Source organism: Monodelphis domestica, chromosome 3, assembly GCF_027887165.1.
Source record: "Monodelphis domestica isolate mMonDom1 chromosome 3, mMonDom1.pri, whole genome shotgun sequence".
NCBI lineage: Eukaryota > Metazoa > Chordata > Mammalia > Didelphimorphia > Didelphidae > Monodelphis > Monodelphis domestica.
The window spans coordinates 43,615,975-43,642,928 of NC_077229.1; the positions used below are offsets into that span (position 1 = coordinate 43,615,975).

General features: G+C 48.6%; 1 protein-coding gene across 4 annotated transcripts in view; it reads left to right on the forward strand.

Moving 5' to 3' along the window:
* PHETA1 (PH domain containing endocytic trafficking adaptor 1) overlaps positions 1 to 26,623 on the forward strand; it is a 26,785-nt gene extending 162 nt beyond the window's left edge. The window contains exons 1-4 of one of the 4 annotated variants that reach the window (XM_056821760.1): positions 1 to 129; positions 21,832 to 22,562; positions 22,993 to 23,160; positions 23,728 to 26,623. The exon at positions 1 to 129 is cut by the window's left edge and continues 162 nt beyond it. In XM_056821760.1, the coding sequence (XP_056677738.1) occupies positions 21,845 to 22,562; positions 22,993 to 23,159 (885 nt within the window). In that variant the 5' untranslated portion in view covers positions 1 to 129; positions 21,832 to 21,844 and the 3' untranslated portion in view covers position 23,160; positions 23,728 to 26,623. Of the gene's footprint in view, positions 130 to 9,979; positions 12,542 to 21,831 lie in introns of those variants that run through there. The other 3 variants (XM_056821759.1, XM_056821758.1, XM_056821761.1) reach the window with 3 other exon arrangements.
* Positions 26,624 to 26,954: the final 331 nt, after the last annotated feature.

Here is a 26,954-nt window from a genome sequence, read left to right on the forward strand (position 1 = left end):
GCCCCAGCCCCAGTCCTGGCCCGGGTCCCGGCCTCAGTCCTAGTCCCGGCCCGGATCCTGGTTTCGGTCCCGGCCCCAGCGCGATCAGGACGCCCCGTGCTTGCGCCCTAGCTGAGAGCCGCCTGCCAGGTAAGAGTGAGGGGGGGTCACCTCTAGGCCAGCCTATTGGCACCCCGAGCCCCGGGACGGGCTAAGCAGGACAGTTCCCCGACCCAGAGCCCTGGAGGGCTTGGCTTCCCAGCCCGGGCGCTCAGCACCGCCACGGGTCCCAGGGCCCAGGCAGCCCCGTTGTCTCCCTGGCCACTGGGGAACCCCCCCGCCCGTAGGCTCCGCAGGGGCTGTTCTGTTGACAGGACACCTGCAGGCCTGACAGCTGGGAGGAGCCAGATGTTAAGGGAGACCGAGAGGCTTCCGAGCTCAGTGGGAGTAGGGGGGCAAGCTCCTGGTGCCCCCCGGAGCAGGACGGGTAACACACCCCTTCCTTTGTTTGGGGAGACCCGGGTGCTCGAATCTTCCGACTTTGGCGCCCTCCTTCCTCCTGCGGGACTGGGTACTGGAAAAACAAAGGTGTAAAACTATTGGAGACTCCAACTCTGAGGATTCCCCGAATTCCAGGCTCTTGTGCCGGCCCATCCTCCTTCCTTAGACCAGAAAGAGGAGGCTCTCGGTCACCTCCAGGCTGGCCCCCGGAGTGTGGGGCTACATTGGACAGTTTCTGGGGATACTACTTCCCACATAGATCTGGGCCTGGGATTCAAAGTGCCTCCCTTCTCTTAATTATCTCCAATTTGTGCTTGGCTGCTTGTCCTCCAAGGCACCGACTACCTTTCGTCTTCCCTTTTCCCCTCAGCTCTTAGCCCAGTGCCTGGCACATAGTAGATGCTTAGGAAATAATTGAGGGGCATCTAAGTGGCTCCGGGAGGCCTGGAGATGAGAGGTCCTGGGTTCAAATATGGCCTTTGTGTGACCCTGGGCAAGTCACTTAACCCTCATTGCCTAGCTCTTAAAAAAAAAGAAATGCTAATTGACTGATGGCTCCTTACAAGCTTAGGGACATCTGGCAAGTCACTTATTGATAAAGAAGTTTGAAGCGGGACCCTCATTTCCTCGTTTGTAAAATGACGGGATTGGACTAGATGAATGGTTCTTCTCAAAGTGTAGTCTGAGGTCCCTGGTATCCCAGAGACCTTTTCAGGCAGTTTTCAAGCTAACTATTTTCATCAAAATGCCAAGACATTTTCATTTTGAATACTATAAATATATGCTCACCTACAAAAACACATGAACAAATTCAAGAGTCTAAAGGCCACGTTAGAGACAAAAAGTTTGACAGTTGCTTTTTAGTGGTATCCAACCCTTCCCGGCCCCTTTTGGGGTTTTCTTGGCACTGGAGTTGAGTAGATTTAGATTTAGATTAGAGCCCTTTGGTTTCTGAGCTCTTGGAGGCCAGGGGCTGCCTTTGGCTTCTTTTTATTGAACCCCCAAGGTTTAGAACGCTGCCTAACACATGTGTTGTTCAAGTCGTGTCTGACTTTACCAAGGGGATTTTTCTTGGCAGAGATACTAGAGTGGTTGGCTATTCCCTTTTCCAGTGTATTCCCATTTTACAGATGAGGAACTGAGTCATATAAAGAAGTCAGTGTCTGAGGCTGGATTTGAACTTCCCCAGTTCAGGCTCAGAATTCTAGTTGCTGGCACAAAATAGTTTTAATAATGAATAATAATTAACTTAATAAACATCTGATTGATTGATTTGGGCCCTTGCTGTGGGACATAAGGCAAATGGTGTGAATTCTTTGATCTTTCTTTTTTAAGCAAATGAAATGAATCCAATTTGCTGACCCAGGTGGGGACATGATTCTCTGTGATCTTTGCCTCCTCAGGCTGGGGTAGCTAATGAATAAATGAAACCTCAGATAAGGTTCTGGACTTCTTGGAAAATAGTGGATGACAAATAGGGCACATCTTCTTGCCACCCCACATCCTGCCCGTCCAGTCGACTTTTCTGTCTGCCTCTGACACGTCGTTTCCACTCTTTGGGAAATTTCTTAGAGTAGAATGAGAAATCTGGAGATCTAGGCAGGCACTGAGTTCTCCCTCTAAGTCATTAGATGACCTCAGTTGAGCCATTTCATTTCCTTAGCTGTAAAATGAGGAGAAAATCAATGATCTTCTCCTCCTCCTTACCTTGTGAGACAGCATGGACTGGCCATGGCCTTAGGAAGACAGGAGGCTGACCTGCACTAACGGGGACCTTGGGGTTTTCACCATTATTTTAAACCCTTCCCTTCTGAATTAGTATGCATTTTAAGACAGAAGAGCAGGAAGGACTAGGCACTCAGGGTTCAGTGACTTGTCCAGGGTCACACAAGTAGAAAGTACATGGGACCAGATTTGAACCCAGGTTCTCCTGACTCTAGACCTGGCACCCTATCCACTTGAGCCACCTTCTTACTTTTACCTTAAAGTTTCTTTCTAATCTTTCCACTTCTGGTACTCACCGAGCATCACTCCTCTTTCCTTCAAAATCCTCTTCCCTTTTTATTTTAGAGAGCTGGCTCAGGATTTGGGAAGACCTGAGATCAAATTCAGTTTCAGATACTTACTAGCTATCTTTGAGCAAGTCACTGAACCTTTGTTTGCCTCAGTTTTCTCATCTGTAAAAAGGGGCTAATAATAGCATCTCCCCTCTGGGGTTGTTTGGAAAATCAAATGAGATAATATTTGTAAAGTGCTTTGCACAATGCCTGGCACATACTAACCACTATAAAAGTTAGCAATTATTCTTCTTACTCTCTGGCTGACTGAGTAACTTCTCTCCTCCTCAGTTTTCATAGTAGGAAAATGTGCATACATTTTTTTGAGACTTAAATTTATTTTATTTTTAAAAATTTTTTCCATGTTTCCATGCTTCATTTTTTCCCCTCCCCTCTTGCTTCCCCTCTTCCAGAACCAACAAGCAATTCCACTGGGTTGTACAAATGTTATCACTTGATATCTATTTCCACATTACTCAAAAATGGGCATAACATTAGCACTTTTCTCCCAGAGTTGTGAGGATAAATTATATATCTGTAAAGTGCTTTGCAAATGTATATAGAAATACTAATAATAATGGCAATGATGTAGGACTGGAAAAGACCTCAGATGTTCTCAAAATGAAGCCCTTGATTTTATAAAGGAGAAACTGAGGCTCACAGATTGAATGACTTGAGTAGGGTCATACTCATAATTAAGGCTTATACAAATCTAAGGCTGGTTTGTTTTGCTTTTCTAAACCAGGCAAAGGAACATGAGGGTCTCTCTGAGTCACCTGGAAAACATTCTTAGTGTTTGCCTTTGGCTGGGTCTTGGAGAGCCGTCAGGTGAATTCTAGATCTTATGTAGACCAGGCCTCCAGGGATCAGGAGGAGAGTCAGAGCTGCAGGAAATTTAGGGGGCTTCAGTCTACTCCCCATCATTTTACAGGGGGAGAGCTCTTTGTTGTAACTGAGAGGTGGCCAAAAGGGTAATGCTGGCTCGCCTTTAGACAGCCCTTGGAGGTTTGTGAAGCCTTTAGTAACGATAGAGGCTTGATCGAGGCTCTGAGCCTCACTTAGGAGGGGGATTTGTTTTCCCCCTTTTACTTTTCCATCCTGCAAATTGCCCTTAAGTTTTATTATTCCTCTATCCATAGTCCAAAAGGGGAGAAGGGAAAAAAAGAGATTTCTTACACCACCTACTTTGAATAGATAGAGGATGGATTGGTTATTGTCATTCAGTTGTTTCTGACTCTTTGGGACCCATTTGGGGTTTTCTTGGCAAGGATACTAGAGTGGTTTGCCATTTCCTTTTCCAGCTCATTTGACAGATGAGGAAACTGAGGCAAATGGGGTTAAATGACTTGCTGAGAGTCATATAACCGTAGCACGCCAGTACTGTCCATGGGATTTTCTTGGCAAAGATCCTGGAGTGGTTTGTCATTTCCATCTCTATTTTGCCATTTGGCAGATGAGGAAACTGAGACAAATGAAGTTAAGTGACTTGTCCAGGGTCACAAGGCTAGTAAGTGTCTAAGACCAGATTTGAACTTCGGTCTTCCCAATTCCAGGCCTTATACCCTAGCTACTTTTGCCATTCTTAGCTCCCTAAGAGTATGAATTGGCATTGTGGTATTTTGATCCTGGAGTCAGAAGACCTGGGTTCAAATCCCATCCCTGACACTTAGTACCTTTGTGATCTTGAGTAAGTCCCTCTACTTCTGTAGGCCTCAGCTTCCTCATCTGCAAAACGAGAGAGGTTGAACTTGATGGCCTCAGAAGGTCCCTTCTTGCTCCAGAGCTATAATCCTCAGATTTGGTGATCACTTTGCCCGACTGCCTCCCCCTGGCCACTCTTCTTTCTTAGAGTTGATAAGAAGCCGGAAGGTAAAGGTTTACTTCTTTGATGGCTTCTTCAATTTCTGTTTCTGAGATGGGGTTAAGTGTTCTATTTCCTCGTTGTTAATGTAGGCAATTTATATTTTGCAAATGTTCATCCATTTTACTGAGATGATCAGATTTATTGTCATATAATTGGGCAACATAGTTCCTAATGATTGCTTTAATTTCCTTTTCATTGGAGGTGAGATTTTCGTTTTCTATATTGGCAATTTAAAAAATTTAAAAATATATTTTTCCATGTTTATATGATTCATTTCCTTCCCTCCTCCCTCCCAGAGCCAACAAGCAATTCCATTGGGTTGTACAAATGTTATTACTTGATACCTATTTCCATATTATTCATTTTGGCTGTAGAGGGATCTTTTAAAGCCTAAACCCCAAATCACATCCCCACATATACATGTGACACGAGTGATGTCATATGTTTTGCTTTTGCATTTCTGCTCCCACAGTTCTTTCTCCCAAAGAATGCCAATCACATTGAGAGAAAGAACTATGGGAGTTGATATTGGTAATTTGATTCTCTTCTTTCCTTTTTTATTATTTAATCAATATTTTATTATTTTTTATTATTATTAAATAATTAAATAAATAAAAATATATTAAATAATATTTTATTATTTAATCAATGCTCTGCAATCTATTGTATTTATTTTTTCATTGAACTAACTCCTAGTCTTATTTATTCGTTTGATAGTTCTTTGACTTTCACTGTTATTCATTTCTCCTTTGATTTTTAGGATTTCCAATTTAGTTTTTAATTGGGGAGTTTTAATTTGTTCTAGAAGGTGAGGGTTTAAAAACAAAACCTTCATATCTTTGAAAGGACTTCAAGTAAGCCATCTGAGCTCCCCCCCAAAGCCCTGTGAGCTAGGCTTTGGTCCCAACCGATGATTTCATCCAGCTGGGGCTACCCCACCGCTCGGTCTCCCCAATCCAAAGCCAATAGACGATAGGTTCTTCAAGTCATCTCCCCCATTAGAATGGAAGCTTCTCAAAGGCAGGGGCTGGGTTTGATTTTTGTTGATATCCCCAGACTTTAGCATTTCAGTCCTGTCTGATTCTAACATTCCATTTGGGGTTTTCTTGGCAAAGATGCTGGAGTGCATACAGTTAGCATTTAATAAATACTTGTTGGGAACAGCTGGGGGGCTCAGTGGATGGAGAGCCAGCCCTAGAAATGGGAGGACCTGGGTTCAAATTTGGCCTCAGACACTTCCTAGCTGTGTGACTCTGGGCAAGTCACTTCACCCCCATTACCTAGCCCTTATGGCTCTTCTGCGTTGGAACCAATACACAGTCTTGATTCTAAGTCAGAAGTTAAGGCTTAAAAATAAAAATAAATAAATAAATAACAAACAAATAAATAAATACTTGTTGATTGATGGATTGAGCAGCAGTTGACCTGTAACTTATGGAGAACTTCTGTCATAACCAGTAGGAGTTTGGATAGCCTTCCACAGGATTATTCCCATTTTGTAGAGGAAAAAACTGAGGCTAGACAGACAGCTAGTGTCAGAGGCGGTATTTGAAACCAGGTCTTTCTTGGTTCCCCGTGCCTGGCACATAGTAGGTGCTTCACAAATACTTTCTGATTTATTCTCCTTCCTTCCACGCGAGGCAGGCGTGGTGACTGAGCTTGGGAGGAGCTGGCCGAGTGGCTCTCAGCATCTGGCCCCGTCCCCAGGCAGGGTCATGGGATCCCTTCGGGTTGGAGGAATGTTCAGGGGCAGAACACTGAGCCGATGTGCTCCTTTGCTCTCTGACATGGCCTCGACTCCTCTCAGTTCTCCTGGTTGGAGAGTAGCCGGCTGGGTTTTGAGTTCTGTGGTTTCTGTGGGAACACAGAAACGTGCTAAAAATAATGCCTCGCTCAAGAATGGAACCCAGGCTTCTGCTCAGACCCTCTCAGGGAGGAAGGACGAGGGAGCGTCTTCTTCGAATTGTGGGGCCTCTGAGATATCCAGCTCCCTTTTGACCTGGAGCAGGAAGTCTGTTCCTCAGAGCCTTCCTTAAACCCAGGTGACCCTGGACAAGTCACTTAAAACCCTGTTTGCCTCAGTTTTCTCATTTATCAAATGAGCTAGAAAAGGAAATGGCAAACCAGGTGTGTGACCCTGGGCAAGTCACTCAACCTTGTTGGGTCTCAGTTTCCAAATCTGTAAAATGGGAGAGTTAGACTAGGTGGCCTCTGATACCCCTTCTAAGCTCTAAGCCTACGATTCTATACTTAAATTTTTTAAATGAAAAATGAAAAAAAAAACTCCTAAAAAAATGAAGAGAAATCGGTTTCTTCCTGCCTCCTTCCCATTTTCTTCCCACCTCCTTTGAAAAAGAAAAAAGAACAAAATTCTCTAACAAATAGGTATAGTCGAGCAAAAAGAAATTCCCACCCGATCCGTGTCTGCCAACGCCAGGGTCTTCTGCGGTTGAGTCCGTTATCTCTTGGGGGGGAGGGGGCTCCCCTTCATCATCTTCTGGGCCTCCGAAATCACGCGTGGTCATTGCATTAGCATCTTCTTTTTAATTTTAGACTGGCTATCCTTGCCTTGCCCAGGCCCCGAGGGCCCTGATCCCAACGTCACTGGTCTGGAACTTTTCTCTTGCTCCAGATTTCCAAGCTGGATCAGGTCACCCCTCTTTGGGGAGCCTAGTGGCCCCCCTGCTTTAGGGGCCTTGCCTTAGTGAGAACACTCAGTCCACTTTAGCTCACCTGAAACTCAGAACTGCCAAGCTCAAGCGATCCACAAACACCCTCTGCCCTCCCCGAGCATTCATTCAGCAAATATTTCTATAAAGGGTTAATTAAATAAGACCCCCCCCCCCCCCTACAAGGTACATGATGTAGATATTCTTGTTCCCATTTTACAGACGAAGAAACTGAGGCTCAGGGAGTTTTGATGTCTTGTTGAACTGACTTGCCCAAGGTTATAGGGCTGGTCTGTGCCTGAAGTGGGATTTGAACCCACGGCTCTTGACTCCAAGTCCCAACTTTTCTGGTAATCCTATTTTGCTAATGGCTTGTGAAGGGAAGCCCAGGATGGTGGGATGCAGCAGCTTTTCTTAGGGTTCCCTGGTGCCTGGGGAGGCAAAAAAAAAAGATTCTGGAGTGGTTTGCCATTTTCTTCTCTGGCTCATTTTACAGATGAGGAAACCGAGGCAGCAGGTTTAAGTGACTTGTTACGGTGTTCCTTTGGGGATATCCTCTCCTCCCTTCTCTGGAGCTGCTGACGGCCTTGATTTAATCTTTCAGGTCCCCAAACCAGGCCTGCCACGGCCTCTGGCCTCATGGACCCTCTTAGATTTTCAGCTCTGAAAAGGCTCATAGATTTAAAGTTAGAAGGGACGTTAGAGGCCATCCATCTAGATCTTTAGACGGGACAGCTGAAGCTCAGGAGAGGGTTCGAGACTTGATCAGCATAGCTGATTACGTGGGACACAGCTGCGACTGGAACCAGGGCTGAGAGGATGTCAATTATCTTCAAGCCATGCTAGGTGCCAGGCACTCTGCTAAGCACTGGGGATACAGAAGGAAGCAAAAGACAGGTTTACCCTTAAGACCTCATGGGAAAGACGGCATGGAAACAACACGTGCAAGCACCTTCTGGACAGTTTAAGTAGGAAGCGATTAAGTGAGGACAGATATTAGAATTAAAAAACGCTGGGGAAGACTTCTTCTAAAAGATGGGTTTTTATATGACTCCGGAAATTTGTTACTACATGGAATAGGAAAAAAAATCTATAAAAGTAAAAAAGAAGAAAGGAAGTAGGCCCAAGGAGGTGAGGGATACTCTACATGACTAAATAAATGCACAAGACTCCAAAGAAAAAAAGAAATTTGTAACCCATGAGGACTAACTTATAAATCATATCCACAATGCAAACGTACAGTTAAAAACCCAATTGCGCATAGCATTTTGCCAAAATTAATTTTATTAAAGTTTCTTTAAAAAATTTAATTTAATTAAAAAAAATTTTTTTCCATGTTACACGACTCATGATCTTTCCCTTCCCTCCCACTTCCTGGAGTTGACAAGCAATACCACTGAGTTATACATGTATTATCATTCAATACTCATTTCCATATTATTCATTTTTGTAATAGAGTCATCTTTTAAAACCCAAACCCCAAATCATATACCCTTTTAAACAAATAATAAATCATATATTTTTCTTCTGCATTTCCGCTCCCACAGTTCTTCCTCTGGATGTGGACGGCATCTTTCTCATAAATCTCACAGGATTGTCCTGGATCATTGCATTGCTGCTAGTAGCAAAGTCTATCCCACAGTGTTTCAGTCTCTGTGCACCATGTTCTCCTGGTTCTGCTCCTTTCACTCTGCATCAGTTTGTGGAGTTCTTTCCAGCTCTTCCTGAAGTCATCCTGTTTATCATTCCTTACAGCACAATAGTACTACATCACCACCATATACTACACTTTGTTAGCCATTCCCAATCAAGGGACATCTCCTTAGTTTCCATTTTTTTTTTGCCACCACAAAAATATTTTGCCAAAATAAAAAGTAATTCTATAATAAAGCCCAAATAAACAAAAACAAAAAATAAACAAATCAAAGATGGGATTTTGCTTGGGACTTAAAGGAGCTGAACAGAGGAGGGAGAGCATTTCAGACATGGGGAACATCCCAGAGAGGGCTGAGAGCCCCCAGATAGACTCTTTTGTTCATGGAATAGCCAGGAGGCCAGTGTCCCTGGATTAAAGAGTATATACTGGAGAGTAAGGGACAAGCGGGCTGGAAAGGTAGGAAGGGCTGGGTTATGAGGGGCTTTGAATGACAAGCAGGATTTTGTATGTGATCTCCGAGGCAATAGGGAGCCACTGTAGCTTATTGAGTGAGAGGAAGGATGACTCGATTGGATTTGCACTTTAGGAAAATCGACTGAATGGAGGATGGATTGGCGTGAGGCAGGCAGGCTATTGTAACAATAGACAGTCCACGCATGAGGTGAGGAGGTGCTGTACAAATGGGGTGGCAGTGTCGGAGCAGAAAGCAGGGCGCATTTGAGAGTCATTGCAAAGGCAAAATCAACAGGCCCTGGCAACAGCTTAGATATGAGGGTGGTGAGAGAATGGGAGTCGGGGGTGACTCCTGGGTTGGGAGTCTGAAGGACTGGGAGGGTGGCATTGTCCCCTACAGTAATAGGGGAGATTGGGGAGGGGAGGAAAGGAGAGACAGTATTAAGAGGAAAGATAATGAGTTCTTTTTTTTTTTAAAACCCTCACCTTCTGTCTTGGAATCAATACTGTGTATTGGTTCTAAGGCAGAAGAGTGGTCAGGGCTAGGCAATGGGGGTCAAGTGACTTGCCCAGGGTCACACAGCTGGGAAGTGTCTGATCCCAGATTTGAACCCAGGACCTCCCATCTCTAGGCCTGACTCTCAATCCACTGAGCTACCCAGATGCCCCCAAGATAATGAGTTCTGTTTTATACTTTTTATTTATAATTTTATATGATATATTTTAATATAATATATAAACTATATATTATATATAAATGTATACATTTAATATACATATATTAAATTTAAGATGTCTACTGGACATCCAGCTTGGGATATCTGAAAGGCAGTTGGGGATGCCAGGTTAGAGGTCCACAGAAACATTGGGGCAGAAGAGGAAAACCCGAGAATCCTCTATATGGAGATGACAATTGAATCCCTGGTGGGGTGAAGAGATTAAAGTGAAAGAAAAGAAGGGGAGAGGGAAGGAGCAGTCAGTGGATAGAAAAAGGCAGGAGAGAGAGGGGGTCCCAAAGGCCCAGAGAGAAGAGAGTGTGAAGGAACAGTGGCCAAGGCTGCCGAGATCCCGGGGGCCATTGGACTTGTTGATTAAGAGATCCTTAGGAACTTTGGAGAGAGGGATTTGGGTGGAGTAAAGTTGGAAGCCAGCAGTAAGAGAACGAGGAGGAAAGTGGAGCCCTTGGTGTAGACTTCCTAGTTTAGCTACAGAGGGCAGAAGGGCTAAGATGATGATAATGGGGATAAAAGGATCATTTGAGGGGGTTTCAGGGTAGGAGAGACATAGATGTGTTTGTAGGCAGTACGGAAGGAGCCAGCAGAGATCGGAATAAATGAAGAGTGAGGCTGACCAAGGGGCCATCTGTTGGAGGAAATAGGAGACTTCTGGGAGAGGTCTTACCCTTGCCAGTGGATAGAGAACTGGGTCTGGAATTAAGAAGACCTGAGTTCAGGTTCTGCCTCAGATACTTTCTAGCTGTGTCATCCTGGGCAAGTCACAAGTTCTGTTTGCCTTAAGCTGCTGGAGGAGGAAATGGCAAACCATCTCCAGTATCTTTGCCAAGAAAATCCCATGAACCACAGGGCCACAGAGTCAGACACTTGAACAACAATTGAACAACACAACAGAGAAATCCTCCCTAGAATGTATCCCGTGAATTCAGCCTCTGCTTGAAGATATCCGAGGAGTCTTGTCCACAGGGTCACAAAGGCAGAGGGTGATGATGGGACAATGACAGTGCTTGCCTAATATGTCCAGGGCATAATGGACCCGAAGACATCACAAACAAAATAGTCCCTGCCTGGGGGATAGAAATGAAACACAGATTAGTGAAAAGAGTATATTTGGGAGTTAATTTCAAAGGATGGGGCAGATTTGCCATAGGAGGTGCTCTGGGAAGTGGCTCCTGAGTTGAGGGCTTGAAGGAGGTGAAGCATGTTAAGAGGCAGAGATGAGGAAGGGATAATAAATTTGCGGTATTGGGAACCACTGGTACAAAGACAGGGAGGTGGGAGATGGAATCCCAAGTCTTGAACATAAGATATGTAATGGGAAATAATGTGAAACATTTAGAAAAATCAACTAGAGTCTAATTGTGAAGGGTGTGATGAATTTGGAGTCCAGAAGACTTGACTTTAAATATAATCCTTGATCCTAGCTGTGAGACCTTGAGTAAATCAAGTCATCTCTATGTGCCTCAGTTCCATCAAGTGTAAAATGGAGTCAATGGAGTTTTATATACACTGAACAGGTGTCAGATGTATTCTAGGGGCAATAGGGAGCCAATGAACCTTTTTTAGGAAGATTATTTTGTTGACTATGTGGAGGATGGGTTAGAAGTGGGGGGGGGAGAGAGAGACATATGGAGAGAGGGAGAAAGAGATGGAGGGAGAGGAGGGAGGGAGGGAGAGAAAGAGACAGACAGGGAGAGAGAGAGATGGAAAGAAAGAAAAAGAGACAGAGAGGAGAAAGAGAGATGGAGGGAGAGGAGGGAGGGAGAGAAACAGAGAGAGAGAAACAGAGAGAGATAAGGACAGAGAGATAGGAAGAGAGAGAGACAGAGAGAGATAAGGACAGAGAGATAGGAAGAGAGAGAGACAGAGAGAGACGGGGAGGGGGAGAGACAGACAGAAAGAGGGAGAGGGGGAGAGAGATGGAGAGAGAGAAAGAAACAGATGGAGAGAGGGAGAAAGAGAGAGATGGAGGGAGAGGAAGGAGAGAGAGAGAGAGAGAGAGAGAGAGAGAGAGAGAGAGAGAGAGAGAGAGAGAGAGAGAGAGAGAGAGAGAGAGAGATGGAGGGAGGAAAGGGAAACGGAATGGTTGGTGGTAACCACATGAGTGGGGAAAGGAAAAGGATTCTGAGATAGGAGGTAAACTTAGCTCTGAGAGTAAGGAAGAGTTGATGGTGGGTCTGAGCTTGTGAACTTGGGTGATGGGTGACTCAGTGGTATTAACAACAGAATTGAGAATCAAGAGGAATGTCATAAAGGTCAAGGAGGGAAGAAAGAGTGTCTAGAAGAAGGGATGTCAAAGGGCCAGGAGAGGATGATAACTTGAGGGAAGAGTGAGGGTCAAGTAAAGGGTGATTTGGTTTTTTTGAGGAGGGGAAGGCTTGGGCATGCTTCTAGGGAGAGAGGAAGAGGCCGCCTAAGTGAGGGAGCCAGTCTTCCAGAGGGATTGGGAGGGTGGAGGATGGGATCTGGGACCCAAGGAGAGAGCAGGCTCGCCTTGGCCAGGGGATAGGTCACTTCCTCGGCAGACTGTAGAGCAAAGGAAGAGAGAACGGGGAAGATGCGCAGTGGTTCTGAGTGGCCGAGTAAGAGAAGAGAGAGCTCAGAAGAGTTTCTGACTTCTCAGGCAAGTAAGACAGGGTTGTCTTGGGATGGGGGCCAAGAGGGGAGAGGGCAAGCCCTGGCCTTGAGCTTCCCCCAGCCCCACCCTATCCCTACCTTCTCCCTTCAGCATTTCGTCTCTTGTTTACTGGGCTTCTCCTGAGGATCCTTTGGATAGAAGCTTTCTCAAGGGAGCAGGTCTACCCCCTTCCTTCAGGGCTTAGCTTCTGTTCCCCGGAGCCAGGAAAGCGTGTTGGCGGCGTTGAAGGCCGGGCTTGGTTCAGAGAGCCCGTCTTTATGGCTGTGTGACCGTGGGCTAGTAAGCATCCCCGCTCTGGGCTCCATTTTCTGCCGCCATCTGTGGAGGCGTTGGGGTTCCATGGCTCGTGGGGCCTCTTTGGGGTTCGCTTGGACTTTTCCCAGCTCTTTTTGGTTTTCGCGTGTCCTGTTTCTCAGCATTTCTCTCCTGTCCCCACGACAGATGCCAGGGGAGAGGAAATGGGCCGATTCCTGGGCACCGGACACTCCGGGCTCCGGATTCTCTCTACTAATGGCCCAGAGGGCTGAGAGAGGGAGCTGCTTGCTAGAAGGGGCTGCTCGCCTTCCCGGCTGCTCTCTTCCGACTGTGCCGCTCCGTGGCTCCTAGAGCAGGGAATCCCAGAAGAAACCCCCGAGTTCTGCAGAACCAAGTACTTCATCAGCCAAGTCCGACCGTGTGGGCCCAGTTCCGCCCCCAGAAGTGCCTCCTCTGCGGAGAGGGATTTGTTTCCTTCACGAAGCCCTCCAGAGGGCTGGGGATGGCGCAGTCCTTTCCTTGAGCTCTTGTCCAGGTTTTCTCTGGGCACTCCGTGGCTGGCTCCAGGGCCTGGAATGGCCCTTCTCTTCTCATTGGCATTGGGGGTCCCCAAAGCCCAGGGAGGGTCTTTCTGGTGAAAGGGAAGGAGGCCTGAGAATCCGTCAGAACCGAAAGGGACCTTCTTGTTTTAGACGCAGAAACAGACTCAGAACAGAGCAGCAGCTCGGTAGCTCAGTGGGTAGAGAGCCAGGCCTTGAGACAGGAGGTCCTGGGTTCAAGTCTGTATTCAGACACTTCCCAGCTGTGTGACCCTGGGCAAGTCACTTGACCCCCATTGCTTAGCCCTTAGTGTAGTTCTGCCTTAGAACCAATACGCAGCTTTGATTCTGGGGCAGAGAAAGGGTTAAAAAAAACAAAACCAGATAGAAAGCTTCAAGTCAGTATATGGCAGCAGGAGTCCATCTGTACACGTTAGTAATCCTGTTTCCATTTGAGTTGGACCCTGATGCTCTAAACTATAGTGTCTGAACCTCCTCTAGTGTCTCCCCTCTTCTCCCAGTCTCAGGAATGTTTTCCCCATTTTGGCCTGGGAGATTTCTCCCTGTCCTTTAAAGACCTGTGTGGATGCCACCTCCTCTTGGCAGCCTTCCAGGATCTGCTTGATTGGGAGCAGTCTCTTAACTCCATATTTCTCATGGCTTCTCATTCTCTCTGATGGTTTAGCACTGGGTCTGGAGTCAGGAAGACCTAACCTCAGACACTTAGTATGTGAACTTGAGCAAGTCACTTCACTCTGTTTGCCTCAGTTTCCTCATCTGTCAAGTGAGCCGAAGAAGGAAATGGCAAATTAGCTGTGTGACCCTGGACAAGTCACTTTACCCTGTCTGCCTCAGTTTCCTCACCTGTCAAATGAGCTGGAGAAGGGAGTAGCAGACCACTCCAGAATCTCTGCTGATTGACTGGGGTCTAGAAGAGTCATAGAACAATTGCACAGGACACTTATCTATGCTGGTTCTTATCTGTCTGCACCATGGAAGCTCCTTTAGGGCAGGGACCTTTTTCTTGTGCCTCCAACAAGACACTCAGCTCTTGGCTCTGGGCATTTTCTCTGTCTGTCCTCCATGCCTGGGAGGCTCTCCTCCTCCATCTCTGCTTCTTGGCTTCCATGTTCCCTCACATACACTTTGTGCCCCATTTGGGGTTTTCTTGGCACAGATCCTGGAGTGGGTTGCCACATCCATCTCCAGTTCATTTTACAGATGAGGAAATGGAGGCTCACAGGGTTAAATGACTTGCCCAGGGTCACACAGTTAGATTGCTATTTCCTTCTGACAGATGAGGAAACTGAGGCACCCAGGGTTAAATGACTTGCCTAGGGTCACATAGCTAGGTTGCCACATCCATCTCCAGTTTTTACAGATGAGGAAATGGAGGCACACAGGGTTAAATGACTTGCCCAGGGTCACACAGCTAGATTGCCATTTCCTTCTGACAGATGAGGAAACTGAGGCAAACAGGGCTAAATGACTTGCCCAGGGTCACACAGCTAGCAAGTGGCAGAGGTCAGATTTGAACAAAGGAAGATGAGTCTTCCTGACTCCAAGCCTGGTACTCCATCCACTGTGGCACCTGGCTGCTCCCTAGCTGCCCCCTGGTTTCCTTCAAGTCCCAGCTAAAATCCCACCACCTCCAAGAAGCCTTCCAGACTCCCTTAAAACTGGTGCTTTCCGTCCAGGATTGTCTTCGGTTTGTCCTGCAGCCAGCTTGTTTGCACGTCGCTGTTTGCATGCTGTCCCCCCATTAGATGGCGAGCCCCTCAAGAGCAGAGACTGCCTTCTGCTGTGCCTGTTTCCTGAGTGACTGCTGAAGATCCCAAGAGCCAGGGATGTGCCGGGAGAGCATCTGAGGGATGAAGGAGACTCGAAGTGTGTGTGGGGGTGCCAGTTCCAGGAGCAGGAAGGAGGCCAGTTTTGCCAGAATGGTGGAAGGTGGAGGAGAATAAGGAGAAACGGCTGGCCAAAGCCAACGGGAGCTGGACGCTGAAGGGCTTTCAATGCCAAGCAGAAGCGTTTGCATTTTATCTGAGAGGCCATAGGGAACCATGGAAGCTTCTTGAGGGGGAGGAAGAGGAGAGCAGTAAATGGTTTCCTGGGCTGGTCCTGGGAGCTGCCCTGCGTTGGTTTGGAGTGTATGCTTTAATCAAACAGAACTTAATCTGAAGCCTGTGAATGATGTGAGTCCAGGGAGAGGCTGGAGGACCAGTCACTTGATAAGTATGTGTACGATGAGTCAGGGAAGCAAAGGAACACAAAAACATTGTCCCTGCCCTCAAGGAAGATACATCCTCGTGGGAGGGACAACTGAAGTAACTCTGGACCCGCAAGACATGTGAGATGTTAAAAAAAAAAAAAGGAGATTCTCAGCAGAAGGAAGGCATTTTTTGCCATTTCCTTCTCCGGCGCATTTTATAGATGAAGAAACTGAGGCCAGCATGGAAGTGACTTGTCCAGGGTCATCTAGCTAGTCTGTGTCTGAGGCTGGATTTGAACTCATGAAGATAAGTTGTAAGCTTAAGTAAATATGATGCAAGCTAAATGGGAGAAGAGGAAAAAACCTAGAGATTTGAGAATAAGAGCAGGGGAAGAGCCCAAGCAGGAGGGGATGCTGGGAATGCTTCCTTTGGAAGGCAGAATTGGATCTACGTCTTTGAGGAAGCCAGGGAGGCCAGTCAGAGAATGGGGTGGCCGGTATATGGAGCAGCCAGGAGGCCAGTGGCCTTAGATCAGAGGACGCGGAGGGGAGCGAAGTGGAAGGAAGAGGACTGGAAAGGTAGAAGGGGCTCCTGATGAGCGGGTCCTGGAGATGATGGGGAGCCCCTGGAATTCCCTAGATCGGTGGCATTTCATGAGCTCTCTGTCTAAATGAGCGAGAGAAGCTTCTTGGTTCAGTCTTCTCCGACTCTCCGTGACCTTACTGGGGGTTTTCTTGGCAGAGATACTTAGTGCAGAGATACTCTTACTAGATACTCTAGGACAGAGATAGTGTAGCCTTCCTTCCTCTGCCCAACCCAAGCTTCCTCCCGCTTTGTTACTTTTCTGGCTAGAAAGAAGGTTTCAGAAAGCTGCAGGGCTCACTTGACCTCTTTTGGCCATTTCTAGCTCATTTTACAGATGAGGAAACGGAGGCCAGCAGCTTCAGTGACTTGTCCAGGGTCACCCAGCTAGTCTGTGTCGGAGGCAGGATTTGAAATCAGTTATGAGATGAGCCAGGTCGGAGAAGAGGAAAGAATGAGAAAGGATGGAATAAGAAGAGGGAGACGCATCTGAGGCAGGAGAAGCAGCTCTTCTCTTCAGAATGATCCTTCCTTTATCCTGCATGTTTCTTGTTTGTATGTGGTTCTTTGCATGTCATTCCTTTTTTTTTTTTGCTTTTTGTTTAGACTTTATTAGCTAAAGAGGCCATTGCCTAATTAATTTGTGAATAAGCAGCAATTTTGCAAATGAGGCACAGAAAGGAATTAGAGCTGCTCCTCAGGATGGACTTGCTTGCTCCTTGTTTGTCAGTCATTAAACATTTTGCATGTTATTCCTGAAAGATGTGGTGCTAATTATGAATTGGTTAGCAATCATTTGTCATTGTTGTTGCATTTATTATGCACCAACTGTTTGCCGAGCTCTGGGATAGGGGCTGGGGATACAAGAGAAAAAGGAAAGAAATAGTCCTTGCCCTCAAGGAGCTCCCATTCCACAGGGCGGGTTTGGGGGGGAGGCGGCGAGGAGATGTGGATTCATGTACCTGGAAGTATATGCAAAATAATAGCTAACATTTCTATAACCCTCTTTATATATTTATTATATGTTGTCTATTTATATAGAAACGCTTTACACATATTAACTCATTTGATCCTTATAACAATGCTGGGAGATGGGGTACTATTTCCCCATTTTATTTTATTTTATATTTATAAAATCCCTTACCTTCTGTCTTGGAATCAATACTAGTTCCAAGGCAGAAGAGTGGTAAGGGCTAGGCATGTGTCCAGGGTCACACATTTAGGAAGTATCTGAGGCCAGACTTTATTTAATTTATTTTTATTATTATTATTTTTAATAAAACCCTCACCTTCCGTCTTGGAATCAATACTGTGTACTGGTTCCAAGGCAGAAGAGTGGTAAGGGCTAGGCAATGGGGGTGAAGTGACTTGCCCAGGGTCACACAGCTAGGAAGTGGCCGAGGCCAGATTTGAACCTAGGACCTCCCATCTCTAGGCCTGGCTCTCCATCCACTGAGCTACCTAGCTGCCCCCTATTTCCCCATTTTAAAGATGAGAAAACTGAGTCCCAGAGGTTAACTAACTTGCCCAGGATCCTATATCTTCTTTTTTTTAAACCCTCACCTTCTGTCTTAGAATCAGTACTGTGTATTGATTCCAACACAGTAGAGCAGTAAGGGCTGGGCAATGGGGGTTAAGGGACTTGCCCAGGGTCACATAGTTAGGAAGTGTCTGAGGTCAGATTTCAATCTAGGACCTCCCATCTCCAGAACTGGCTCTCAATCCACTAAGCCTCACCAGGATCCTATAACTTAATAAAGGTATGAGGCAGGATTCAAACTCAGATCTTCCTGACTACAGGCACAGCACTGCACCCCCTATCTTCCTAAATAGAGATAAGGTGAGGCCCCAGGGCCTGGAGGGGTTGGGGGTGGTGGTGGTGGTAATCTGGAAGGCCCTTGTGTTTGAGGTGAGCTTTGAAAAAAGTTTAGTTCTAAAAGGCTGATGTGGAGAGGAAGTTCATTCCAGGCATGCAAGTGGGGGTGGGGTGGGGGGACGGGGTGAGGTAGCTGAAATTTCCAATTTAGAAATAACAGGGGGACAGCTGGGTGGCTCAGTGGATAGTCAGTCCTGGAGATGGGAGGTCCTGGGTTCAAATATGGCCTTAGACACTTCTTAGCTGGGTGACCCTGGGCAAGTCCCTTATCCCTCATTGCCTATTTAAAGAAATAGGTGGAAGAATTCTGATTCTGGCTTCCCATGACTTTAGAATGGGCCGATCACTTCCAGGGAGGGATGGGTACGAGGGCGATGTGTAGCTGGAAGGGGAGAGGCACCGTAGAGAAGATGAGGAGGTGAGTTAATTATCTAGGGGAGCTCTAGCCTTCCCTCTTCCTCTTCCTCCTCCCCTTTACTTCCTGGGTGGATGGAAGGAGGCTGCAGCCACTTCTGAAGGCTCCAGGGCTCACTCACGCAGGGGCTCTTCCCTTTCCTCTGGCTAATGCTCACGGCTCTCAGGTGAGCCGGGAAGGAGAGTCGGTGGGCTCCAAGGAGGGCCGGCAGCCACCAGGGTTTTGACCCAGGAGTCCCCTGTCAGGAGCAAATGGCACTCTGTCCTGTGGAGCCCTGGCCCAGCCTCTCCCATGGACCCTGGGCCCCTGCCCTTCTCTGGGCAGTGTTCGAGATAAGGCGCCATGTCTGTTGCAATTTCTGTCCTCTGGGGAGGGGACGGGACTGGCCACACGGCTGGCTCACCCCTGTGAGTCCACAGCCTCAGCAGATCCCAGGAATTTCTCCCTTCCCAGAAGAGCAGCTTCCTGGGCTGACCTAGGGCCAGACTCAGCAGCTCACTCCCCAGCCTTCTGGGGCCCAGTGGGGATGGATAAAGGCGAAACCCATCTTCAAGGCTGTTACCACTCTTGGAAGATCGCCCCAGTTGGAGTCAGAACACCTGGGTTCAAATTCTAGCCCTGACACTTTGTACCTGTATGACCCTGGGAGTCACTCTACTGCCCCCATGCCTCAGTTTCCTCATCTGTAAAAATGAGAAGGCTGGACGAGATGGCCTCTAAGGTCCCTCCCAGCTCCAAATCCCTGGGCCCCTAGGTTAGAGAGGCAAATTTGAGTTTGTTGGGACGATCCTCCTTCTAAGGAGAAGAAAAGAATGGGCTGCCTCGGGGTGGGGGTGGGGTTCTTATTCTGCAAAATGGGGCTAATACAGAAGCCACTTTTTGCCTCTTTTGGTCTTCCCAGGACTTAGCACACCGCCTGGCCCTTAGAAAGAGCTTGATACACACTTGAGTACTTTGCAGACCAGCTGGGAATGGGAACAGCAGTGCTCATGCTTCCGGGAGCCTCTGATTTGTCTCTCCATGTCTCTGCCCATGCAGGCGGTGCCCCCTAGAACTTAGCCGATGGCCTTGGAGAGTTATGGCACATAGTAGGCACTTAGGAAACGCTTTGTTGACTTCACCAGATTTGACTTGGCCAACCTGGTAACTGGGTTCTTGGTAACCTTCCAGGCTGGTGCTCAGACAACATTTTCTTTCTTTCTGGACCCACCCTTGGGCTGTCGAAAGGTCAGGGATGACACATCATAAGATCACAGGATAAATAAATGAATATCAAGCTCTTAGATAAGAGCTCAAATATAAAAACAGCTCCTGTCCTCAGGGAGCTTACACACTAATTTGGGGGGGCACAGTGGTCTCCAAAGGAGATTTTGGCTGGGAAGTCACACAGAGTGGGGTGTGAAGCTACAGGGCAGTCGGCTACCATGGCTCTCAGAAGAGATGGAAAAGGGTGGGAGATGGTGCAGAGATTGCTGGGCACATTATCATTATAATGCTTATTATAATCTATTGTCATTTATCTAGTACTTGGTGGTTTGCAAAGTGACTTGTATAGTTTGACACAAGAACCCTGGGAGGGAGTTGCTATCATTTTCATTTTACAGATGAGGAAAGTTAAAGACAGGATAAATTGGACATAATCACTGGAAGGAAAGCACTAGAATTAGGGGACCTCAGGAGGGAGCCTTTGAATTTAGGGCTTCCTGGTTCTAATCCAGATCTCTGTGCCACTTGTCTGCAAGATGGTCCTCCCTCCCTCCCTTCTTTCCTTTCTTCCTTCCTTCTTTCCTTTCTTCCTCCCTCTGTCCTTCCCTCCCTCCTTTTCTTCCTTCTTCCCTTCCTTCCTCCCTCTGTCCTTCCCTCCTTCCTTCTTTCCTCCCTCCCTTCCTTCTTTTCTTCCTCCCTCCCACCCTTCCTTCTTTCCTTTCTTCCTCCTTCCATCCTTCCCTCCCTCCTTCCTTCTTTTCTTCCTTCCCTTCATCCTTCCTCCCTCTCTCCCTCCCTCCTTTCCTTTCTTCCTCCTTCTGTCCTTCCCTCCCTCCCTTCTTCCCTTCCTTCCTTCCTTCCTTCCTTCCTTCCTTCCTTCCTTCCTTCCTTCCTTCCTCCCTTTCTTCCTTCCTCCTTCCCTCTTTTTTTTCCCTTTCCCCTTACCTTCCATCTTAGAATTAATACTCCATATATTGGTTCCAAGGTGGAAGAATGGTAAGAACCAAGTAATTAAGGTTAAGGGATTTAGCCAGGGTCATGCAGCTAGAATATATCTGAGGCCAAATTGGAATCCAGGATGGTCCTGTCTTTTTCATAGAGAAACAGTCCTGGGATAAATCTTCCTCCTTTTCTTTTGTATTTAGTTTTCTCTAGACTCCATGCACAGGTAAGTAATTGCTTGTTCATTGAATCCTGCTATCTTTATTTCAATGAGCCATCCTAAAAGAGGGCTAGTTGCCTTTCCGCTGAGGCTGCCTGGTCGGGGTTTCCAGTGTGGGGCTCAGAAGGGGTGAGCTCTGCAATGGAACCTTCCCATCCTCCAGGCCCTGGCTCAGGTCCAGTCTGAACGGCGAGTCCTGCCCTCTGACCTCCGGCCAGCATCAAGCAATTGAGCACCAAATGACAGGGATGCGGGCTTATTCTTTCTGACACTTTCGTGTGTGTGCTCATCTCATCTTCCCAAAGAGCCTCAGATGATCGGAGCTGGGAGGGCCCTTAGAACAGGGAGTGTCAGAGCCAGGAAAGGCCTTAGAACGGGAATGTTGGAGCTGAGTAGGATACCTTAGCCCCCTCATTTCCCCAGAGAGAACTTGGGCTTGTGTGGGCTTCCGTAGCAGGTCCCTGAAGGAGTAGGACTGGAGCCCGGATCTCCTCCCTCCCAGGACAGTGGTGTGTTCATCCCCGTAGGATTTTTGAGTCAGAAGGGACTATAAGTCTTCTTGAGTCAACTTTTTAAAAAAATGAAGATAAAAAAATTTTTATGGGGGGCAGCTGGGTAGCTCAGTGAATTGAGAGCCAGATCCAGAGATGGGAGGTCCTGGGTTCAAATCTAGCCTCAGATACTTCGCAGCTGTGTGACCCTGGGCAAGTCACTTGACCCCCATTGCCTATCCCTTACTGCTCTTCTGCCTTGGAGCCAATACACAGTATGGATTCCAAGATGGAAGGTAAGGGTTTTTATTAAAAAAATTTTTTTAATGTAAAAAATAAAGATAAAATCTTGAGTCAAATTCCCTCATTTTGAGGCTGCTGAGGGAATCGAGGCATAGCGAGAGGGAAGGGTCACTCAGGGAGTGGAAGGGTCACTCGGGGAGTGGGTGAAGTGAGTCAGGATTTGAACCCAGTTCCTCCCGGAGGAGAGGTCTGTTTGGCCCTCAGACTCTTTCCCCCTCTTTCTCTCTCCCCGCCTAGGTCCCTGGCCACCATGAAGCTGAATGAGCGGAGTCTGGCTTTCTACGCTACCTGCGACTCTCCGGCCGACAACACGGGCTTCCTGTACAAGAAGGGGGAGCGCCACACGGCCTACCACAAGCGCTGGTTCGTGCTCAAGGGGAACATGCTCTTCTACTTCGAGGACCGGGACAGCCGCGAGCCGGTGGGCGTCATCATCCTGGAGGGCTGCACGGTGGAGCTGTGCGAGGCCGCCGAGGAGTTCGCCTTCGCCATCCGCTTCGCCGGCGCCCGTTCTCGCACGTACATCCTGGCAGCCGACAGCCAGCCCGCCATGGAGGCCTGGGTCAAGGCCCTGTCCCGGGCCAGCTTCGACTACATGCGACTGGTGGTGCGCGAGTTGGAGCAGCAGCTGGAGCAGATGCGCTCGGGAGGCAGGCAGAGGCCCGAAGCCCTGGTGCCCCCCCGGAGGGAACGCTCGCTGCCCTCGGCCGGCCCCAAGGAGAACGGCTGTGCCGTGTGGAGTCACGAGGCCCCCAGCCTGGCCAACGGCACCCTCCCCAGGACGGGCCACGAGGGGGCCCCTCGACCCCCGCCCATCCCTCCCCGCCGCAAGCCCTCCTCAGGCCCCAGCCCCGCCCCTCTGCTAGTCCCCGCCCCTCTGCTGGTCCCCGAGACGCCTTTCACGCCTGGCGCCACCCCCTTCTCCAGGCTCCACGACTGGTACGGACAGGAGATCCTGGCCCTCCGGAGTGAGTGGCAGCAAAGCCGAGGCCAGCCGTGACCCGGCTGACCGAAAACCGGGGGGCGGCGGGCTGGGGAACGCAGGCCGTGGCGGGAAATTCCCCCGCCGGAAAGCCCCGACCCCGAGGCCCTCCGGACAGACGGACTCACCCTCGCTTTGTTGACTGCTGCGCCTGGCGCGGGGCAGCGGGCCTCTGAGTCCGGGCAGGAGCCCGCAGGAGCGGCCCCGTTAGCCACTCCGCCGGGAAGGGGGGAGGGGGAAGGTTTTGGGTGTGCGCTTGAAAACACTTATCCAGGCTGGCCTGGGGCCCCGGGCCTCTTCCGCAGCCTTTCCTGGGGGCCGCTCCCTCCTGCCCTTCGTCTCTATGTCTGTCCTTCCGCCCCAGTCCTCCGGTCACTGTTTACAAAGCCTCCCTTTTATTCCCGTCACTCCCCGAGGGCCGAAGTTTACTCTTCCTACCCAAGATCACGCCACGGCTCTGGGAAGTCTTGGGAGCTGCTCACCGGAGGAGAGCTCGGGCCTCCCTCCATCCTCTCCCGGCATCATAAGGAAAACCGTTCTGCCCCTGCGTTCTCCCGAGGCCCCTGCTGCGGATGGGGAGTGAGGTGGGTCCCTGCGTTCAGATCCAGACGGGGCCCTTGACGCTGTCTGGGCCGACACCCTCATTTCACAGAGGAGGGCACCGAGGTCCTGAGGGACTCCTCGGAGCTCACGCCTGTGGCAGGGCCGCCAGCCTTTTTAGCTGACACGTTTCTGGGGGGCCTTTGAGCTCTTTACACCTGTCATCGTTGGCGCCTCAGGCAGGTCCGGTGAGGTGGGTGCTGCTGTTCATTCCATTTTACAGAGGTGGAAATTGAGGCAGCAGGAGTGTGAGGTGGTCTCTGCAGCCAGACCTCTACCTTCTTGCTCCAGGGTGACCCTTGCCCAAGATGTGATGCCCAGGTTCATGCTCAGAGTGTGCCTCCGGGTCCCCTTCCCAGAGAATTGTGCTGGCCACCCTCAGCTCTCTGAGCTTTCTTCTAAGCTGGTGGTTGGTGTTTTTCAGATCTAAGGCCAGGGAGAGGGCTTAGCAGTTGTCTGGGGGTGTGCCAGCATCCTGAGCTGGGCCATACCAGTAGGGGGTTCCTGGGAGGGGAGCCCCATTCCCTGACTCACCAGCACAATTCTTTCAGCTATTCAAAGAGATTTCAGCTTCTTCAGCCTCCTCTGGAGAAGACATGATGTGGAGGGGACAAACCTGGCCTCAGGAGTCAACATTTTGAATTCAAATCCTGCCACATACTGGTTATGAGACCACAAACAAATCACTTCGTTTCTCAGTGCCTTCTGGGAACCCTCTGACTCCAAGTTACCGACTTCGAGAGCTGGTGGGCATTTCTCACCTCCTTGAGACCCTGGTGGTCTCCTTCCTGCTACCTTCTCTTCTGCTCTGGGCAGAGCCCTGACCTCTTACAGAGGCCTGTCCAGTGCCCCAGCTCGCCCCAGGACGATGCTCGGCCTTCTGGTGGTCAGAGATTCCATCCTCAATCCTGCTGCCCATCAAACATTCATGGCGGGCTGGCCACCGAGCTAGGCCAAGAGAGACAGGCCTCTCATGTCTGGGAGCTTGTTGTGCCTTCGCTCATTTATGCCTAAGACCTCTAGCTAGAAAACTGCAGGAAGATAGTTGCTGAATTCCACTCAAGACATCCCGGTGAGTGGGTGGGGAGCCAGGAAGACCTCGCTCAACCTCGGTGTCCCCAGGTGACTTTCTGAGTTGTAGGAAAGACGTCCCTCACCAGTGAAATCTCAGGTCTAGTCCAACAGTAAAAAACAACTCGAGAATGAGGGCGTCAACAACCACTGGCCTCCTGGGTAGGACCTGGGAGCTGCCCTGTGATTGGAATGTGTGCTTACAAAAAACCCAACTCCATAGGCAGCTTCTGGAGGTGGTGAGTTCCCCATCCCTGGGGACCTTCAAGGAGAGGTTGGACAGCCGTTTGTTGGATGCGTCCTCAGAGGATTGGTTCTTGGTCAGGTCCATAGGCAGATGGCCTTGATGCCTTCCATTCGCCATCTTGATTCAATGAGTCCAAGCCACTATTCCCAGAGCCATGGAGTTCAGAGAGGAGGCAGGAAGCCTTCTTGGTAACTTGTTCTCACTGGATCACCTGGAAGAGACCTTAGAGGCCATCATGCCCAACTTCTTCATTTTACAAGGGAGGAAACTAAGGCAGACAGGTGCGATGACTTTCCCAGAGCCACATAGTTAGAGTATCTAAGGGTTTGAACTCAGGCCTTCCTGACTCCAAGTCCAGACCTCTATCTGCTGTGATACCTCATTTTGTGCCGGAGATGAGAACCCCATGGACCGGGGATTCGGCGTAAGGTTCCACGAGATGCTGAATGCTGCCTCTCATGATGTGCTGTGGTGGCACGTGTGTTGGTAGGGTGGGTCTCCTATGAAGACAGACAGAGGGAAGGGCCACGTGGTGAATGAAGAATGACTCATTTGTCCCCATTCCAGGCTTGTCTGCAGAGGCCTTTGAGGCCAGTTTTCTGGGACCTCAGTGCAGCCTGACTTTCCTTCATCTCACTGCTGGCCCAGTGGGTAGGGGTGGGGTTTGGATTATTATTCATTAAAAAAAAGAATTTAGGGCTTCCCCAGGTACTTTGTGATTTATTGATGTTTTCCCTCTCTGGTTCACACATGGTAATTGGCTTTGCAAAGGATTATTGGACCGGATCTTCTTTTAAATTTTTTATTTAGAATATTTTTCCATGGTTCCATGGTTCACAATCTCCTCCTCAGCCCCCGCTTTCTCCTCCCCCCTCCCAAAGCCAACAAACAGTTCCACTGGGTGATACACGTATCATTGTTCAAAACTGATTCCCATGTTATTTATATTTGCAGTAGAGCAATTCTTTAACATCGAAACCCCAATCACATTCCTTTCGCACTACGTGGTCGATTGGACCGGATCTTCTTAGAAACAATTCTTGGGGAGGCATCCATTGGGACGATGTAGAATGACTGAAAGCCTCCCTCACCCCAATCTCTCTTTCCTCTCTCCCAGAAGCTTCTGCCAGGCTAGTAGCATTTGGGGAGCAGGGCAGCTTGAGTTAGGGAGAACTTTTTTACCTCTCAAGCTGTCCAAAGGAACTTCAGATTTTTCAGGCAGGTCAGATAGGAACCCCCATTTTACAGATAAGTCACAGACTAGGGAATGACTTGCCCTGCTCAGCCTCAAAGTCTGAAGTCAGAAGAGTTGGGTTCAAATCCTACCTCTGGTGCTTCAGTTACCTTCAGTATTCCCCAATTTCTTCAGTTGAAAATTAGGGAGTGGGGATAGCTTGTTCATAAAGTCCCAACCTGCTCTAAGACTTGGGATCCTGGGCAAGTATTAGATGTCCTCATTCCCGGGGTACCCTTCATTTCCTTTGCTATAAAATAAAGGGGTTTGACCCACAAACCACCATTTCTTTCCAACCTGGTGCGTGAGGAGTGGGTGCCAAAGACAAGGTGTGTCTGGGACAAGTTCTGAGCTCCAAGACAGCTTAGGAAAGCCGAAGAGGCCTCCAAGCACATGAAAACATTTCCAGCCTCCTTTCTGAGCCCTCCCTGGCTCCTGGCAAAGGGTCCCCAGGCTTTTATAATTTAGCAGCCTTGAGTCACAGTGGAAAGAGAAGTCCTGGGTTCAAATTGCACCTCTGGCATCTATTGGCTGTGTGACTCTGGTTAGCCTCTTGGTTTTCTAGACAACTCTCTAAAATACAGTTATGTAGGAGGTGCTACCGTGGATTGGGAGAGGGAGTTTCCTCATCAGGGAGTTCCCCATGCAGGTCTAGTCCTTATTCCTTGACTAGAAAGCTTCTGGCCAGTCCCCATTTCTGGAGCACTAGCCTCCTTCGGGGTGGGAGCTGGTCTGGGCCTGGGGTTGTCCTTCCAGCCCTGCTCACTGATGCCCAAGGCCTGCAGGGAAAGCACAAGATAGGAAGTGCCTTCTGGGGACAGGTTGGACCTGACAGGAAAGGCTAGAAGGCTGGGAATTCCCAGAGGGCTGCAATAAAATGGCCTTTGTGAAGAAATGTGTGTGTGTGTCTTCTTTCCATCCAAGATGTCCTTTTTCCTTCTGTGAAAAGTGGATTGTTTATTCTCATGTAGAGGAACTTGGGAGTGCATTCTCCTACTAGGAAAACAAAGACTCCTTCAGCAAATTCAGTTCAATTCCATAAAACATTAAGAGTAGCTAGATGGAGGTGGGAGGACCTGGGTTCAAATGTGACCTCAGCCATGTTCTAGCTGTGTGACCTTGGGCAAATCACTTAACCCTTGTTGCCTAGCCCTTACCACTCTTCTTGTTGGATATGCCACCAGAAGGCTGATTCTTGGTCATACAGTACATAGGCAGATGGCTTT